We start from the raw sequence: 19,278 nt of genomic DNA, 5'->3' as shown, positions 1-19,278 counted from the left end.
AGAGTACTCCTTCTCTTTCAATACTTCTGTCTCAATGAAATTCGACCAGAAACGAGAAAAAGACCAACGAAGTGGGAAGTGAGGAGCCATCTAAGATTTCTTCGATCTTGGGTTCGCCGCTGCTGTAAAACCTAGAGAATTTCATGGCCTGTATATTCTTGCCTATCTCTAGTGGAAAGCTTGACATTGTCAGGGAACTGCATAAGATACACATTTGGGATAAGCTAGAAGCCATCTGACTATTCCGAGCGCAAACGTTCCTCTGAGAGGGGAGGAAATTGCACGGTAAATTGAACGCATCTCGATTTTTGTACTCGAAACTTTTCTAAACGAATAGTAAACGAAACCTATATCCTACAACAAGGCGATTAACATTGATGAGGCTTCGAACTGGTGAACTAGCTATGTATTTGTAGATTTTAATAAAAACAGACGCACGCCAGAGGTCGTAATCCGGACGTGTTTCTTAATAATGGCCGTTCCGAATAGAGAATTGTTTTGTTCTTTGAGCTTCGTCTTTGAGGAACGAAATATATCTGAACTACAAACGTACAATGGCTTAAGCATTCACAAATATATGAAGAAAGTGAAGCAAACGATTAAGATTCGACTTTATAGCTGCCGACGGAGATTGTGCTGAGAAAAGAATGCGCTTGTCAGTCAACCGAAACGCAAACTGATAAGTCAAGAACTCCGAGGTTATTAGCGAACGTAAAATGGACATTTCATTCAAAATAATAGCGAAGTAGAAATGTATTCATTTAAGTGATACTACACTGAACCTCTTTTCAAGATCTTGACGAAGGATTTTCCATTATTTACTAGTACGCAGAAATAGGCAAATTTCTGTAGCGGCCGGCTAAATAGCTATATGCGGACCCAAGGGGTATGATTTTGAGTCTAAAAAAGGGTATAGTTATTGAACAATTTCGTCTGAAATAGGGCATGTTATTACTATGGCTTGGCATCGGGTATTTTGTTTACAAGGGAGTATTTTTCCGCATCATAAATTGGCACATTTGTAGCCCTTCTCAAAGTTTACGTAAATGGGAGGCATTTCTGGTTTGCTGATTTCATATAATAGAATCGTGTACTAATTTGAAAGGTTTGAAATGGGGTATCGACTTTTAGCTCAAGTCTAGATTAAGGTATGGAAAATCACTGATTTTGGTCTAAAGTAGGGTACGTACAGATTCCAAGGTCCTTGCCGCACAGCCCAACCAAAAGCATTCGGGAGCCCCAACCCCTTGTAGTTATGTAGCTGAACGTGCGTCATACTATAATGATCATGATAATTAAAATGCAATATAACGATATGATAATTTCCTCTTTGTGCAGTGTCATGATAGATTCCGCTCATAACAGGCAAGCTATAATTTCGCTACAATTTGTTGACAAAACACTATGATTGTTCCTCTGTGCCTCTTCCTGCTGCATTCCGCTGCGCTGCAAGCCTCAGCTGACCTCGCTATAGAGCATTCCTTTTTCGCTGCTCTGGATGAAGATCAAAATGTGAAGCTGTATTGGAATGTTAGCACTGAAAGCAAAGAAATTAACTTCACTGTGGAAGCCAAAACGACTGGATGGATCGGGTTTGGAATCTCCAGCGGGCAAGGCAAGATGAAAGAAGCTGATATTGTGATCGGCTGGGTGAAAGATGGAAAAGCTTACTTCAAGGTTAGTAAATGATTCTCACGTAGAACAAGGTGAAGCTGTTTCATTCGCAAAGCTTCAAGTTGTTTGATCAAGGCATAAAAGATTACGATTATCAGCCTTTAGAATGTCTGTTTATTACAGCGCATTAATTGCATAGGATAAGCCCGCTTTCCTCCGAATTTGTTTCGTAATGAGTAATTGACGCATTCTGCAGTGTCAGATATCAGGCATCACGCAGTGTCAAAACTTTCTGGGGCCGGGACCGGGGGGTTACTCCTCGAAGCTTTTTGTTGGGAGGGTATGACCCGAACCTTGAAATCTGTATCCTATTTCGAACCAAAATCTGTGATTTCCCACACCTTTTTTCAGATCTCAACGAAAAATCGATTACCCATTTCGGTTTTGGGTCATGCAGAGCTAACCATACTCTTTAGGGTTGCACATACCTATTTAAAGCCCATATAATGGACTACCCCCTCCCCGGGCAAAACTTGCGAATATTCCTCTTCGTTGACTTGATTTGCTAACCATCGCTAGGCATCAATATTTCTTATTTCATGGTGCTGAGTAGATATCTGCACCTAGAGTACCTCTGAGGACTATCTGACGATAACGTTTGTCGCCCACAAGCATTATGATTGTCACCGGCCCCCTAAGGATACTTTCTTCATGCCGCCGAGCCTGGCGACAAACGAAAACTCGACGGCTCCATCGATTAGAAACATTGCCCGTTCAATTCAATATGTTAATTTGGTGTAAAATGCTTTTCTCACTCCAATGTTGCATAGTCTCCGGTATTAAACTTGGACCGGCTTCTAACAACAATCTTACAGCTGACATTATCATGAGAAACTATTACGTAAGCAGTCAACTGCAGACTGCAGGCTGAGGGTAAAATGTAGACTGCAGATTACAGACTTCAAATACTTCAAGTACATATCGTGTTATTATTGAGTGCTAACTGTAAATAGAGGTTATTCAGGGTAATTGCAGTAAAAATGTGCACTTCAGTTAGAATGAACAGCACTCCGGTTAGCCTGTTTACCCTTTAGCCTGTCTACCGGTTTAGATCTCAAGGATGAAAATGGTAAAGCACGAAACGGTTAAAAATTTGCAGTTTGCAGTCTTCATTTACTCTCAGTCTGCATTTTGCTCCCGGTCTGCAGTGAGCAGTCCACAGTTTGCGTTTTACACTAAATTACGTAATTTTACGAGAACAAAACAAGAACCCTTGAAAAGCAAGGTATGCCAAGCCGAGGGCCATAAAAATATTGCAAGTTTCGCGTCCCGTATTTTCAAGAGTTTGACAGGGAGTTTTATGAAACTATACGCATATTTAGTAAACTCGACGTGATAAATCAAGCGGTAAGAAGACCCAGGTAAGACCCATTGTTTTACGGTAAGTTTATGTCTATAATTATCTCTCTACAATAAGGACTAAAGGAGGGAGGTATTGGGGTATAATAGAAACCGCGAAACCGAAGAAAAAAAGTCATCTGAAACCGCAAAAAAATCCGCCTTTCGCCTCCTCATAAAAAAACGCAACACAATCCACAATGGCTTTTTCCGTTGCAGGCGCAGGAGGCACGTTGGAAACTGACCGAATGATCGCCTTGGTCTGGGAGGTCAAAGTCTCGGGCGTCATTCGAGACGCGTGATCACCTACCGTGACATTTAGTTTGCTTTGGCGTTTCTCGGCTATTCGAGGTCAATCATATAATATGATATAAATTGCCGCTTAAATCGAAGAGAAACCGGGACCGAAATAAGACAAAATAGGAAAAACCAAAAACCACATCGGATACCAAAACCGTAAAACTGCTAGTATTTTTTACGAAAACCGAAAACCAGATGCTAAGAAACGAAAAATCCGCAAACCGCAATAAACACCAAAACCGAAAAACCGAAATCTTTTGGCACAAAAACCGAAAAAAACGATCTAAAAAATAGCCAAAACTGCAAAACCGAAAATCCCAGTGCCCTCCTCAATAAGTTAATTACCACGCCATGTGCTAAAAATGTCCACATTAATAGTTGACCTTAAAAAACTGAACAACTGAATGCAAATTTCTACTGATAACCCCTTTGGTCGCCTTTGTGGGTGCGTGTTGCTTGGGAATGCGTGTTAGTCGTATTTTCATGAGTATGCAAGGGATCCTTATGAAACTTGAGTTGACTAAGTTGATTTGTGCAGATCTAATAGCCTGCAGAACAGGCGATCATCGGGCCAGAGAGTGAAACGTGACCATTATCAGCTATAATCTGCATAACACTAGCACAGTCACGCATAAAATGTTTTTGTTTTAAAAGAACAATGAAGAAGAACACTAAATGTGTGAAATAATGACAATTGACGACACCATGAACCCCTGACCGATACGCGGTCAATATAACTATTGCGACGGATGCACGAGGCCGATATTCGCTGGAAAGACGACCAATATGTGTATATTTTTTTTAACATTAACCAATGAACTGCTTCAGTGACCCAAGTCTTCCCAAGGGTACTTGATTGTCTGTAATCGTCGGACCTTGTCAGTGCGATAAGGCTGCAAGGTCGTATCAAAATTATTTCACGGATAGTACACATAAGATTAGTTCCATTCCCTCACCATTACGTCCGCTAAAAGACAAAGACCCTTAATCTCGATTATTCATGGCTGTCGATAGGGTGTTCGAAAGAATAATTTGCGATCTTTCAGCCCCGGGGGAGGTACTCCTCTCGGGTACTCCTACATACTGGCTATATATGTATGTGCCGCGGTTTTTGAGGTTCCCGATCCTTAAATAGGGTATCATTTAATTTTGCCCCCTGTTGGCATTGTGTTCCCCGGTGTGATCCTTAGATAGGGTACCTAAATTGTATCTAATAATATTCCAGTGCGTAAACGCCCGGCTAACGGAAATGAAATTTTATGCCCAATGTCACAGACACGAAATAAAGCTGACCCAATCACCCATTCTTAGTTTTTGTTATTCCCTTGAACAGGGTGTCATTTTTATTGGGAAAAGTACTTTAAGTAAGCGAAATGCTAGTCCCTGATCGAAAGCGTAGCTGTCAGATATTTTCGTCAGCTGGACACAATATGACGACATACTAAAATGTCGTAACTGAATCCATTGAATTTCTCATTGTTAACCAAAAATGTATGAAATCCTTCACCGAGCCAAATTTTGCTCGATAGAGACTAAGAATGGTCAATTGGACCAGATCTATGGCGAAAAAGAAAGTTTTGGAGAAAATTTGTGCTTTTCTTTAACTCCATTAACTTCGTGTAGCGAGTACTTCCGCCCCAACCCTCTCCCTCCCCGGGCTTTTAGCCAGCTGTCAATCAGGTTTTAGAACGCTTAACAGCAGATTTATGAATATAGATAACAGTTTCAGAAGTGATGTAATATTCATAGAATTACAATTAATTTTTACAAACCAAAAACACCCACTCACCAATTTTTAGACGTTATGTCATCTTCAGGGCAAGAAATGACATAACGTCGAAAACGTTTGATTTCTTATTTTTTTATTACTATTATTCTTTTAAATGTATCCTTTAAGCGTTGTAAAAAATCTTTTCAAAAAATTATTGGGTCTTGTGTTAAATACATATTTCTAATTTACCGTTCTGTAATGTAGGATCGACATGCCGATGGTTACGTGATGCCAGCGGTTGATTCCCAGCAAAACTATCACTTGATTTCCCTGACGGAAGACAGCGGCAAAACCGCAATGAAGTTTTCAAGAAAGTTTGACACTTGCGATTCAGAAGACAACAAAATTGAGGTAAATAAGTCACCTGCTATTAGATCGATTGCAAATGGCGTTATCGTCGCCATGTTACATGACCATCAACAAAATAATTCCAGCTAGCTTTATGGTTCCTTACAAGACAACTGTTTTCCAGTCCAAGTGACTCATTATCCCTGAGCTTATTTCCGGTAGCTGTCTTTTTTTTTATTTAGTATTAAAATTATTATTCTTATTATTTGTCTTTTTATCTTTTATTTTTTATTTTTTTGGCCGGTCTGTTATTGTATGCAACTGTGAATTATACTGTACATGCGACAATTCAAATTATTTTTTATTTGATGTATTCGTTTTCTTCTTTTTCATTGCCCGAGAGCCCACCACGTGATCAGCAAACTGAACTGCCTAGTACAAATAGTGGTCTTATCATGAGTAATGCCGTCTAAATGTGTTTGTGCTGTAAATATATTCAGCTCATGCGTAACAGTGACCACGCTTTGGTGGGACGAAAAGGCAGATCGTCTCATTTTCATAGCTACTTACGGGAGCACAGTCCCGGCATTTCAAGTTATATTTGCCGCGTGCAGAATTACCTTGAATTGAACAAACCCCTAGAATAGTAGTACATCAACATGGAAATACACCCAAGAGATGATAGTTAACCATAAAGTAACAAGGATGATTAAGGATGGAGCAGATTGCAACGGATTGCAAACGACGAACTTAAAAAAAAAACAAAAACAAAAACAAAAACAGGCTAAGCTTTTCAAGATGAGCAAAACGTGACGTACATAACTGTGATGATCATTCATGTCTTCACATTATGTTTGATAATAATAATAATAATAATAATAATAATAATAATAATAATAATGACAATGACAATGACAATGACAAGTTTTTTGGGTGCATTTAGAAAACTCGATGCGCCTACATTACTATATATAAGAAAAAATAAATTAGTTAAAACCTACACAATGTTTCTTATAACAGTAATAAGTAAAATAAACGCTTCCTTTATTTTTCCAGGCAGGAACAACCAAAGTTATTTATGCTTATAATCCAGACGATCCTTCCTCGGAAAATAGCATTCCAGGTCACAATCTCAAAAACATGGGATCGAGAAGCCTCTTACTACTGAACAGTCTTGAAAAAATGCCAACCTTACCATCTGACACTGAAACATTCGAAATACTGCACGACAAGGTAAGAATAGTAAAATAATTCGTGTTATCGTGCATACCTTTTGCTTTTCGTTTTGTTTCCTCCGAAGGAGAAGTGGTTCGAAACTTTTGGCACCTTCCACTTATTGAAGTGAATTCGAAATCTAGGTAGAAACAGCTTGCAGCATCATTATCTTTCAATATCTTTGAGAAGGTCCCATAAAGGCTCATGGCAGTTGAAAATAAAATCATCTCAAGGCTATGCAACCAACTACTACGTATATATTTTGTCAAAAGACAAAAACAAAAACCAAAAACCAAAAAAAAAAAAAAAAACACTGTTTTTTTAGTTTTGTTGTTGTTGTTGTTGTTGTTGCTGTTTTGTTTGACTCGCCTTCCTACGACAAGTCGAGACTCGCTTGCTCGAAACAAGCAGGGCCAGTTTTAGGGAAGGCAAGACTAACGGTCATTAAAACACGGTTCCGGTGAAAAGATAATCCTGCTATCGCGGAAACTCCACCGACGACAGAGAAAGGCCCTTAAAGTTGACTAGATTGACATATCACCTATTCAGACCGCACGGTTTTTGAAGATGGGAGAGGGGAGCGTTGTGGGGTGGGGTGAGTGGGTGATGAGCTTTTGAGGCCCTCAACTTCTATCTCTTACATCATTTAAGTTGTGGCAATGAAACTTGGAATATTTTCTAATAACATGGAATGATGACATCATATGATGTTGAAACGACGCCATCATTTCTGAACAGCCACCGTCTTGACTCAACTAACTTGGATCATATGATCTTTAAAAAACTTTTATAAAAATCAAAATTGTCGAAACCGATAAAACTAAAATCCAACTAAGAAATAAAAATACGAGAGTTAAAATATTCTCTGTTAAAAAAACGAGAAAATTGGAAATTGGAAAACAAATACATTACGATTCCTGATTAATGATTAACTTATTAATTCAGTTATTTCCAGTTTCATTCTTTACCCTGGAGACTTTTAAAGTAAAAGGCCTCCATAGTTTGTGGGGGCTTCAGACTTTACCCCACCCGGTCTGAGTAGGATTAAGGTTAAGCCCTTAACACTTCCAAAAGTGCAGATAATAATAAAACTACTCCATTTGAATATTCTTACGTATATAACTAGTTAGCTCTACTTAAAGAGGCCTTCTTTTTATGTTTATTTTCCAGATGGCCATTCCAAAGGGACGAACCAACTACCTGTGTGCCGTATTTGAGATGCCAAAATTTAACGAAACCCACCATATGATTAAGGTAGGAATATTTCGTTTCAACTACTTGAAAAAACAAAACAAAAAACAAAACAAAAAAAAACACGGATTATTTAAAATAGAACACCAACATTGGTTGGTGACAAGCGAGGTTGAGTAATTGTTGGACGGTAAGTCGGTCGGTAGGTAAGTAGTTAGGTAAGTTAGTCAGTCGGTGGGTCGGTCGGTCAGTCTGTCGGTCGTTCGATAGGTCGGTAGGTCGGTCGGTCGGTCGGTAGGTACATGTAGGTACGTAGCTAGATAGATACGTAGGTCGGTCGGTCAGTTGGCGTCGGTAGATAGGGAGGTAGGTAAGTCGGTCGGTTGGTATGTTATTAGGGTGGGTTAAGTGATTTTTTTCGTCCAAAGTAAGTAGGCCGGAAGTGGATCACGTGTGTCTAAGAAAAACGTGGAAACTCTCCTGAACAATTTCAGAGGACATTTTAAGGAGTATAGCTAGTTAAGGTACAGTAGGATAAATTTACATCGAGTAGATAGCCCTGACGTCATATGGCGTAAAATGACGTCATTTGACCCGCCATCTTGGATCAGCCATCTTAAATTTTACCGTTGTTAAAAAGTCAAGAAATAACGGAAATTAATAGAAAACCAAGCCAAAATGCTTATAAAATGTAAACATTCAAGAATGTCTGCAATTTCATGAAGATAAATGGAAAAATAATAGAGAATAATATCAAAAAAATGCTTTTTGACCAAACCTACCTAAAGTTTGCGGTTGCCGTGGCGTCGTCACAAACCGTGGATACACAATTGACATATCAAAATATTTGCAAAGGATTAATGAACAGCCACCGAAAGTTTCAGCATGTTAGAGTAAGTCTTCTTTTCAAAAGCTTGGTAAAAACCTTATGGGGTTGCATCCACCTCCCCCCTCCTCTCCCTTGTACGTCCGAGAGTTAATCATTAGAGGGTATCAAGACCATTCTGGATTTTGTAGCAACATTTGTGAAGTAGCGATTTCTCAGAATTCAGCCACCAGCGGCATAATTCACCTCGTGGACGATAAAAAGTTGCAATAAACCCAACTTGTGCTTCTCTTTCGAACTTAGGTTGAGCCGGTCATTCAAGTAGGTCATGAAGGCGTGGTCCATCACATGTTGTTGTACGAGTGCAACGATACTTTCCCAGATCACCATCTGAATTATACCGGTCACTGTTATACTCGTAATATGCCTCCAGCGATCGCAGAGTGTACAGGAGGATCAGCTATGGCCGCTTGGGCCATTGGTGGAAAAGTAAGCAAAGCTTGGTTCTTTTTTTTAAGTGGAAATAACAAAAGAAGTAAAATAAAATAAAGATAAATTAATCAATGTGTCAGGCTTCTGGCTAGACAACAAGGCCGTACTAATCGGCGGCAAGTGCCAGATTGAATTTGCATTTGGAGTATTCGGTTTTTAGGAAGGAGGAAACTCAACCAACAGTTGACAATTAAACGTGATTCCAGGCCCAGCATTCGAACCCTCGTACATTGGTGGGAGGCGTGACCATCAATGAGTAATTAGAAGGAAACTGTATCACTTGCCCGGTGGTAATTATAACAAAATATGCATAAGTATCCTACACAAAATGAGAGTTACTGACAACACTCAAGAGCTGTGAGGGCCTTCGAACTAGTAGCACTAAGCCTTTTTTATATTTCTTTCTTTCGGTTTAAGTTTCATGCCTGTAAACTAGCTAGTTGTAGCTAAGTGCACTGACCACTATGAGCAACAAAATCTGAACATTTGTTGTTTTGAACGTAGTTGTATTCGGTAGACGTCGAATCTTAAGTTCGTATTATTTCTGCATATCCCTTGCTACTGCAGGAAATTGTTTCTTTTCTTTTACAAGGAATTCTATTATCCCGAAAACGTCGGATTTCCACTCGGGAGGGCTGACAGTCCAAAAATTGTGATATTGGAGATACATTACGACAATCCTGAGGAGAAGGAAGGTACTCTGTTACAGATTGCGCTAATTATTATTATTTTTTGTGGTTACTGGCTTCTAACCAGTCACCAATATGTCATCGTGTGCGTTAGTAAGTAAGTAAGATAGTCCGTGACTTTTCGGATCTCACGAAGCGACTCCGAAAATACCACGAGATTTGCTCAAGTTCTTTTGATCGATTTTCACCTTTAAAACGCGAGTTTTAATAAAAATAACTACTATTACTGTTTAAAATTGGTTCCGTTTAACTTTATATCACTATTGGAGTGAAAAAAAAAATGCGAATTTGCTAGCAGAGGCGTAGCGTTACGGAGCATTACGAATGATCCGTAGCCGCTGACCGCCCGAAGGACATTGCCGACTCGTTTTCCCATGCTCTTGCTACACGACTTTACATTGTTTGGATAATCAGGTGAGCAGCCGCAATGTTTTCTAAAAACCCTAAGTACATAGGAAGGGAATTTAACTATGGACATGGACTTTGCCTCAGTCATGATTTTGTTTTCTGCCCAGGGTGCTGTTTTTAGAATGATTTTATTAAAATGTTGACCTTAGTGAATTTCTGTCATTCGCTACGTCCATTGACACTTTGTTTGGTTCTCGAATGTCTTTGTTCCTCTTACTTATTAGATAGTTTTGTTATTCTGATAGGGATATGCTACCCTGAATAAGGCTCTGAAGACAAGTCTCTTGTACATGTTACTACCTCAAATGGGTACCTTAGTTCCTCTCTGTTGTGATCGTCTACATGAAGGTCGGTTCTAAAAAGAACTGTTGTTGCTGAGATCACACTACGTGAACTACTGATACTCCTTGGTTCAAGTTGTAGTCAAGCAGGTCTACATCACGTCTTAGGTCTTGCCTATTGCTGTAAACTGACCTGCACTGTCAAATAAAGTTGTATGTATGTTTGTGTATGTATGTGTGTGTGTGTGTGTGTGTGTATGTATGTAAACCTTTCATAGCATGTGTACCTTTGTCATTTAGGACTGATTGACAGTTCTGGTATGAGAATTTACCACACCAAGCAATTGAGGAAATACGACGCAGGAGTTCTTCTGGTCGGAGCAGGTGTTGACTATACTATGCTTATCCCGCCAAGACAGAGAGACTGGCAAACCAATGGCTTCTGTACCAAGGACTGTTCAATGAAGGTACGGGGCATGTGAATAACAGAGGAGATAGGTGTTGTGAAATTCCTCTTTTTGTTTTAAGACACTTCTAAAGGTCGTTGATGATTTGCAACGATTGCCCAAACGTGGCAAAGAAGATTGAGAGTTCTTCACACTTCACGCCAATACGTTTCACTCGTGGAATTTCGGGCCCAAAGAATACTTTATTAGATTTTTTTTTTTCTTTCCAACTAATGTTGGAAAAGCTCGTGGTGACCTGGTCTACTTGTTTGGAAGATAAACTTGTGCAAGACCACAGTTTCTTTCTTTTTTCTGCCCGCGCGCAATACTCATCTAACAGCACGAATTACGTGACACTAATAAGCACTAATGACTGGCCCCAAGGGAGAGAAGCTGAGAGAGTGAGTTTTGTTTCCCCGTGGCCCTCATTGTTGAATGTCAACATTAAGGTAGAGGGAAAAAACACTTACTGTTTGCCATGGGACCAGTAATTAAGTGTTTTGTTATGCCTCCTAACTCAAATATAGGAAGAACTGCAAAAAAATTATTTGCTTGAAGCCGGCAGGCACAACAAATTTGCCGCAGTTTTAAGGTGTACGAACTGATCACGTGCAAAGCGAAAGACGTGCAAGTTGTTGTTTCCCTAGGGAGTTAGTGAGCTTTGTTCGCCCCAGTGAGTTAGCGAGTTTTGACCCCCGACACGTGACAAGTTCTCCTCCAATCGGAAAACGTGTTTAAGTTGGGAGGTATAACAACGATGCTTATTAACAGACAATAACAAAACCAAAATCAACGGTTGCATGCCAACTTCCTAGATCCCCATTTAATCCTGCAACTGATGTCATCTTACCTGAGGTGTATAGAGAGACGATATCTCTCGGTGGAGGGAATTCTTGCAGTGCATTTTAGTTTATATATATATCTGACCGAATTCACAAAAACATGCCCGCAATGACTCAAAGACAGTCCCACGGGCCAGAAGTCTTCTGATCACCCCCCTGGCCAGGAGATTGGCCTCTCACGCATGCACTTGGCGTGGGCCACTTTAGCAGGGTGCCATGTCAACACAGAAGCCTCAAACAAGGTTAAACAACTGAGTAAAATACCCAGAAACACCGTCAATATCAAGATTATTTCACACTGAAAACTCAAAGTCTGGCTACCTGAGGGTGTCAGTACAAGACAACCCCCCCCCCCCCCCCCTCACTACTTTTGACAGCTGGCCGTCAGCAAATTACCAGCAGATAGGTCAGTGCCTGGGCCATGCGCCCGGGCTGGCTTAAACGGAGTCCACCCTGGGTTTAAGGTCGCCAGCTTAGCCTGGATTCGGGCGCACCAGGCGAAAACCTAGCGGGCATGTTTTTGCGAAATCGCTCAGATATGTAAGTAAGTAAGTAAGTAAGTAAGTAAGTAAGTAAGTAAGTAAGTAAGTAATATAAGTAAGTAAGTAACCTTTATTTAAACACGATAAGCAATTAAGCTTGCAGTTTGTGGGGTCGTGTGTAAATTAACAACAGAGAATAATTACATAATAAGAATTGAAAAAATTTACAATGTAAGATCTAATCTAGTTTAAATAAAACTTTGCAGCTAATAATAATTTACCTAATTATTAACATTATGTGACTAATAAACGTATACCAATGGGCAGTCGAGTCATCTTCTGCAGTATATATTCGCAAAGCTAATGTCCCTGACCAAAGTAAGATTATTGATCATCTTAGAGAAGCTGTTTACACTGTTCGCCATTCGACATCCAATCGGTAAAAAATTCCACAGAATTGTACCTCTGTAAGATACGGAGGATTTCTTGATATAAAAAGTAAGTGTTGGTTTTTCTTGCGTGTAAAAGCAATAGAAAAATTTACTAACTTTTTTTCTGATCCAAAGGCTTTTAAAGACACGAAGCTACCTAACGGAGGGATCAATATCTTCGCTGCGGTTTTGCATACGCATCTGGCAGGTAATTAAAACAATAAACTTACAATAAAAATATGGACTACTGGATGACTGGCAAAGTACAGAGAACTTCCAGGGCCAAGATCACAACAAACACTTAAGTACTGCATCGAAACTTAAAAAAAAATCATTTGAACAGTTAAATACATTACCTATCTACAAGCCTGCCTGGTGCATACGACTGCACTCATTATACATAGCTAACTATCTGATTTGCTTTTTCTCATTTCCAAGGCCGAAAAACCTGGCTTCGTCACGTTAGAGATGGTGTGGAACTTCCTGAAATAGTCAGAGATGACCATTATGACTTCAACTTTCAGGAATATCACTTACTGAGGAACGAGGTTCACGTAAAGCCGGTAAGAATTAAGTTTCCCTTCTACAAAATTTCTGCCAGTACTGCTACGTATTTGTACATTCAGCCACTTTGAATAAAGCACTGATTAAAAATAACTCAGTCACGGTATTTTGGCCTTCGATTAAAATTGAAAAAAAAAAAAAAAAAAAACCCTGAAAATAGTAGTTTATTGAGATTGAAAAATACCAAAGAGATAGTAATGCAACGTAATGGGAAAAGGATTGTTAAGGGTTGAGAAGATTCAACGAATTTAAAAAAAAAACAAAAAAATGACTAAAATTGTCAAGATACGCAAACCGTGGGGTAACTCCTTTAAGGTTAAGCCTTTCAACACTATTTCGCTGCAGCTAATGGGACAAGCTGCAGACAATTCAGGCAAAGCGAACTTGACTACTCTTGTTATTTCGTTTGTTTTATTTTTCTTGATGAGTTATCTTAACGCTTAACTTATTTAACATTTGTCCTCTAATGGATTTGTTCTGTTTCGTGGGTATTAATTATATTATTTTTTCGATCACAGGGTGATACAATAATAAATGTCTGTATCTATAATACGGAGGATCGAGAAACAGCGACAGTGGTAAGCATCCCCTTTCCCACCCGGAGGGGGATAATCCCTTCTGTAAGGGCTATATAAGTATGCGCGGCCCCAAAGGGTATGGGTTTTCTGAAAACAGCAAAGATTTTGACAATTTTGGTCTGGGATAGGATATGGTTTTCACTCTGTCTTGACACTGGGTATTTTGTTTGAAAGGAACTATTTGTTTTTCTGATCAATATTGGAAAGCTTGTAACCCTTCTCAAATGAAAACGCAAATGCAAGCTGTTTCTGTACTACTAATTTTAAAGGTCTGAAATGGGGTATCGATTTGTCTCTAAGGTCTGAAACAGGGCATGAAAAATTCCAGATTTTGGTGTGAAATAGGGTACAGTTTTCAAGGTTTGGGCCTCAAACCTCCCCTCAAAAAAACTTTGGGGACTACCCCCTGTACCCTCCCTCTCTCTCCCCCACGAGAGTGGTAAGTCACAACAGAATCACAAGCTAAAGTTGAGCGCGATTTAAACAAACAGTTGCAGATAATCGTCCAACAAAATCAACGACACCGAAATCGAACTCTTTCGTTGCCACTAGCAGCCTATACTCCCTCCTTACTATCTTTTACTGAAACGATTGGGCAGTTTTACGGAATTGTGGTAGTAAAAAAATTGTTAAAATGAAACTCAAAAAATGTTCCTAGAACAGCGAGAGAGACGAAATAAGGTAAAGCAACAATTTTCGTTCACTTAATTTTAGCGGTCAGCTTACCACACATGCTTCACTCACATCTAGGGACAAATGTTTTAACAGACCTTTGAAGAACCGGTTGGTATTTTGTGTTTTGAAGAAACCCATAAACTGCCTATCACAGACTATCTTTTCTTTTCTTGGTTTTCAATTAAGGGAGCTCTTGCAACGACTGATGAGATGTGCCTGTCATTCATCCTGTATTATCCCAAAGTCAACGTAACAGACTGTAGGTCGAGAGAAAAACCAGCCTATAATGCCTGGTTTAAAAAATATTACAAGTAAGTTTCTTTACAGTGTTGCTTCAGTGAAAATGCAAGTAATGGCTACAACGCATGTTTATCCCGGCCGCCCCTTCGTCCAAATATTTCTTCCATCAATGGTTTGCAACAACACAGCAAACCTTACTCACTCATACATTTATAGGTTTACCAAAAACAAGTAAATATATAAATAAAAGGACAGAAAAATAATGTACATTTGAGTCTGGAGACTGAAGTAACCTGAAAATTTTGTAGCCAGTCTCCAGTTATTGTAGGGTTTCTGTAGATATTGAGAGAATACATATACGGAATGCTTAAGGTAAGCCGATATGTACTTGGTACAATAGAATGGAGAAAATCAATACAAGTTTTCAAAATGTTGTTCAAACAGTAAAGAAAATTTTAGTTGTTTAGAGAAGTTAAAGGCATTGAGATCTTTAAGGCCTAGGGCAAACGTCGAATCCAGGTCGTGTCGAGTAAATTAATAATAGGTGCGACAAAGAGTCGACTTAACTCCAGCGTGGTAGCAAACGTCAAACCTGCGTCGATCCTACTTCACAAGTTGCACTTCATTAAAACACGGGAATAAGCACGTGTCCCCGTGCTATTCACTCGATGCGCGACTAGTTATACTGTTAGGACTTGCTAGCGAATATGTCGATACTCGTCTCTTCAGACAACGGTAGACCCGGCGCGGCTCTCTTTAGGTCTCTGTCACAAGCCTCCTAGTATGCAACGCCTTTACCGGCTGTCTACCCCTCAACGTCCTTGTTTTCTTCAAACAATGAGCATTTATTGCAAGTAGGCAATTCGCATCTCAAGCATTTATATTTAGTGTTAATGAAACAGGAACAACACATTTCCATCACGCTGTGCTTTGTCGCTAATGACTTTCGGCATTCTCCTCCGGCATTCTCGTCCTCAGAGGCCGTGCTCCTTTTGGTCAGCACCAAAAGGAGCGCGGCCTCTAGGGGCGAGAATGCATTACCGGTCGCGAAATTGTCTTTGTACAACGCATGCTCATCAGGGGGCGGCGGAGGTGAAGGGTGGAATAGCGTTTGGCAGATGGAGGAGTTTGTATTTTTGTGACGTTTGCCCAGTCCATCACATTTGAATCAATTATTTTGTAATTTGCATGATTTAGGAATTGAGTTCAGCGCGTGTTTAGAGCGCCGTTTGCTGAAACACCGAACCACTGTCGCATTATTCGACTTGGCAAGTCGAACCTATGTTAGAATCGAACCAATTAATTTGAGTCGAATTTAATTGCAGCAAACGTCGCATCATTCTTGCGCCTATTTCAAAATTAATAGGTTCGAAGAATTGAATTCGACTAAGATTCGACGTTTACCCTGGGCCTAAGGTGAGTTGCAATATCTCAGCAGTTCAGTGCTTCATATCATTTAACTTCTCTTTATGTCACTAGTGCGAAGCGAGAAATTTATCCTTAAAAAAACCCATGCTGGTCTGTGATTTCTCTGTACGTGATATAGAATCGGTAACGATCCATTGAAACCCAGCTGGTGGACTGATGCAGTGAACACAGGGCTGAAGGACGCTTACCAAGACGCCGACCAAGTGGTGGCAATTTGCTCTGGGCGTGCGCATAAACCAATAGAGGTAATAAGCAAGAGTTACTGACTAGGATTATTTCCCCTCCCCCCTGGACCGGATGACTGTCCAAAGCAGGGCTACCCCCAGAATTAAACTCGCTGGTGCCAGTTTACACACATGGGTGGAGAGAGGCACTGTGAGAGTAAAGTGTCTTGACTATGAACACAATACAATATCCCCGACAGCTCGATCCGGAGGCGAGCGCACTAACCATGGGGCCATCGTGCCACCCACAAACTCCCCTTCAAACGCGAACTTAGCTTATAAATCATAAATGATTCTTATTGTTATCGTTTTTCAGGGTGTCGACGGTGAACTAACTCCCAAACCAGTAATTACCACGCCCTACAAGCCCGAAGATGTCTGCGAAGTAGTCGTTGCTATGGGTAATAGGGTCTGCCCAGGCTATGTGATCTTGCTGACCATACTCGTGTACCTGTTTGCTTTCGCGGGATGAACCAAAACAGCATTTTCACAGCATGCTGCTTATGTACGAGTTTATTGTTATTTTCATTTCTTTTTAGTAGTTGTTTTTAAATCTTTGCGTTTTTCGTTACATTATGATTAGGAAATAAACATAACGCAAGTAAGGCTTATAGCTCCATAATTCTTAGCTAGCGATTGACATGACATTATCTAGTTAGACTGTCGATTGCGTAAACCAAAACAACTGCACTCCACTTTAGGGGCTTTTAAGCAACTATAAATGTCTCGTCCTCAGAATCTTTTTTGGGAAGAATAAATACCCTTTACATTTACAATACAAGTTTCTTTTGCATTATAAACGACTGACCTAACAAGAGACAGAGTATCATCACATCCCAAGCCATAGAGGAAAAGTAAATTCTACAACAGGTCAGGTAGCCAATATTATTCGAGCAAGCTGATACTAGTTTCTGTGGCATTAAGCGACTAGAGTATTCCTGGTCATCCTTTCTTGGGGTGCTAGTTCATCGAAGGTTTCAGATCTCATTTAAATTCGTCGATTCTCATTTTGACACCTGTATGGGTGGAGGTTAGCACTATTAGAGTAAAACGACTCATGCTCAAGGACACGACACAATAGACGGAATCAGTTAACGTGTGTACATCGTTATAGCCACCCAGTTCAGGTCGTGTGGTGATTGACTTGGGAGGTTACAGTTGTTCTGTTTGTAAATACTTGTTAGAGAATAAAAATGCAAGCCAGAATGTATTCTATAAAGTTACTTATTCGTTATTAAATTGTTAAGGGAAAACTTGTTTTTGGTGCAGGGTAATATAATCGTGGGATTTTTCGGAGCATTAAAAAAGGTTACTTGATTTTCCATTTCATTACTGATCAAATTATATTTTCCCCTTATGCTATGTTATTTTGTAGTTTTCGCTTTAGAACGAAAACTTGACTTTATTCATATTCCATTTGACACCGTCGTTTAGGTATTTTCCAGCAGTGTTTACCGTTGCTATGGCTAGTTTCTTTTTGGCGTCAATCGAGATAATGAAATAAATTGATCTCTATTTTTTTAAGCGCTCTTCCAGGAAACAGATATCTGGGATTCTATAACTTATCAGGATTTTGTTGTGTGATTTTTTCAGCCAAACGTTTTTCGTTTAATCGTCCTTTTTGGACATTGAAATACAGTCGTTTAATTAAGATTTACTAACACTTAACACGCTTCCCACAAGATGAAAAGTAACGTGTCCTTGCAGCTGATAACATGGTGGTGATTCATTTGAAAATGTTTAAACTCAAGAGTACGTACAGAGAATGATATGGACTAGGCGGGTTCAGAATTTGAGAAAGGCCAACCCACGAACTTGGGATTGAGCAATTGTTTTGTTTGTAAAACTTATGTCGCGGGAGATTTACGACAACAACCTTTACATCTAAACTTAGTATTATCCTCAACTTTTAATCAATAAAAACCAAGATTGTAAGTTTTATATTACTCATATTACCTTATTTTGGTCAGCCACCTAGGAATAGTCGGTTAAAATCAAGGTAGAAAATGTTTTAGTCTACCTCGATAACCTCGAAGGAAAATATGCTAAGTAGCTTTGTGCGCAGTCGCAGTAAAACCTTATGCGAACTGCGCATGACATTACGTTAGCTTGATTGAAAGTTTGACTGCGATTTGATGGATCATATGGTTGCCCCTTTAAAGGAACGTGACCAGTGAACTCCTAGTTGTTGAAGTAGTTATTGTAGCAATCCAAAACGTTTGTAGAAGAACATTGTGACAACTGTACTAGAGAGATCATTGGAAATTAAGAGTGAAGTAACCAAACAAGAGAGTGTTGGAGTGATCTGCTAGTTTCCCAAAAGATCGCTTTAACAAGCTGGTGGAGTTCCGGTTTCGGTGCCCGACGGACCGGATTTTGTTTTGAAAATCCAATCAGTGGATGACTAGACGTGGCTATGTTTTAACCGGACCACTCCGGTTATCAAATGCTCGGCTGTGGATGTTGTAGCCGACATCATTGTCATATACAGACGGTGGATTAGACGCCGAGAGCAGCGTTTGCAGTCGCTGTCGAAAACGGAACTAAAAAAAATAAACAGAACTGAATTCGAACATTCAGGGTTAAGTCCCAAGAAGTGGAAGCCGACGCGTGCGTGTCTTTCTTTTACGGACTCGGAGTTACTTCCAGAACTAGAAGAAACACGGCAAGCTAAGAAAAGCCAAGACAAGCCAGCAAATCAAACCGCAAGAGGGAGTCTAAGACTTATTGAGGCTGCGTACTCGTTATTCCTTTTTTGTAACTTTCTCGCAACCTATGTTAATTCTAAATAATATTTTTGCACCTACGCAGTCGTGCCAATGCTCGTTGTGATGATATAATTTTGTTTTCTTCAAGTTAAAAGCTTGCCCCGACATTTGATTGAGATTGATAGGA

At 39.8% G+C, this 19,278-nt stretch overlaps 1 protein-coding gene across 1 annotated transcript; it reads left to right on the top strand.

Annotated features, from left to right (window-relative positions):
* The first annotated feature begins 1,321 nt into the window (after positions 1 to 1,321).
* LOC149096369 (DBH-like monooxygenase protein 1) lies at positions 1,322 to 17,602 on the top strand. Its single transcript, XM_089281058.1, has 13 exons — positions 1,322 to 1,677; positions 5,288 to 5,434; positions 6,428 to 6,604; positions 7,757 to 7,840; positions 8,907 to 9,092; positions 9,688 to 9,790; positions 10,774 to 10,940; positions 12,810 to 12,882; positions 13,113 to 13,237; positions 13,757 to 13,816; positions 14,678 to 14,802; positions 16,278 to 16,404; positions 16,700 to 17,602. Exons 1-13 carry the CDS (start codon positions 1,405 to 1,407, stop codon positions 16,853 to 16,855), a joined length of 1,803 nt encoding a protein of 600 aa, XP_089137184.1. The 5' UTR covers positions 1,322 to 1,404; the 3' UTR covers positions 16,856 to 17,602.
* Positions 17,603 to 19,278: the final 1,676 nt, after the last annotated feature.

Source organism: Orbicella faveolata, unplaced genomic scaffold (genome assembly GCF_042242905.1).
Source record: "Orbicella faveolata isolate gen_17 unplaced genomic scaffold, um_ofav_v1 contig_48, whole genome shotgun sequence".
NCBI classification, from domain to species: domain Eukaryota; kingdom Metazoa; phylum Cnidaria; class Anthozoa; order Scleractinia; family Merulinidae; genus Orbicella; species Orbicella faveolata.
The sequence above is the reverse complement of the archived record's forward strand: the minus strand, read 5'-3'. Positions and strand labels throughout refer to the sequence as shown.

Excerpts from the sequence above, each read along its gene's own strand:
- LOC149096369 (XM_089281058.1), top strand. The coding sequence starts at position 1,405 with ATGATTGTTCCTCTGTGCCTCTTCCTGCTGCATTCCGCTGCGCTGCAA. Across the intron at positions 12,883-13,112 it reads TTTGCATACGCATCTGGCAG|GCCGAAAAACCTGGCTTCGT; the intron begins GTAATTAAAACA and ends CTCATTTCCAAG. Across the intron at positions 16,405-16,699 it reads GTGCGCATAAACCAATAGAG|GGTGTCGACGGTGAACTAAC; the intron begins GTAATAAGCAAG and ends ATCGTTTTTCAG.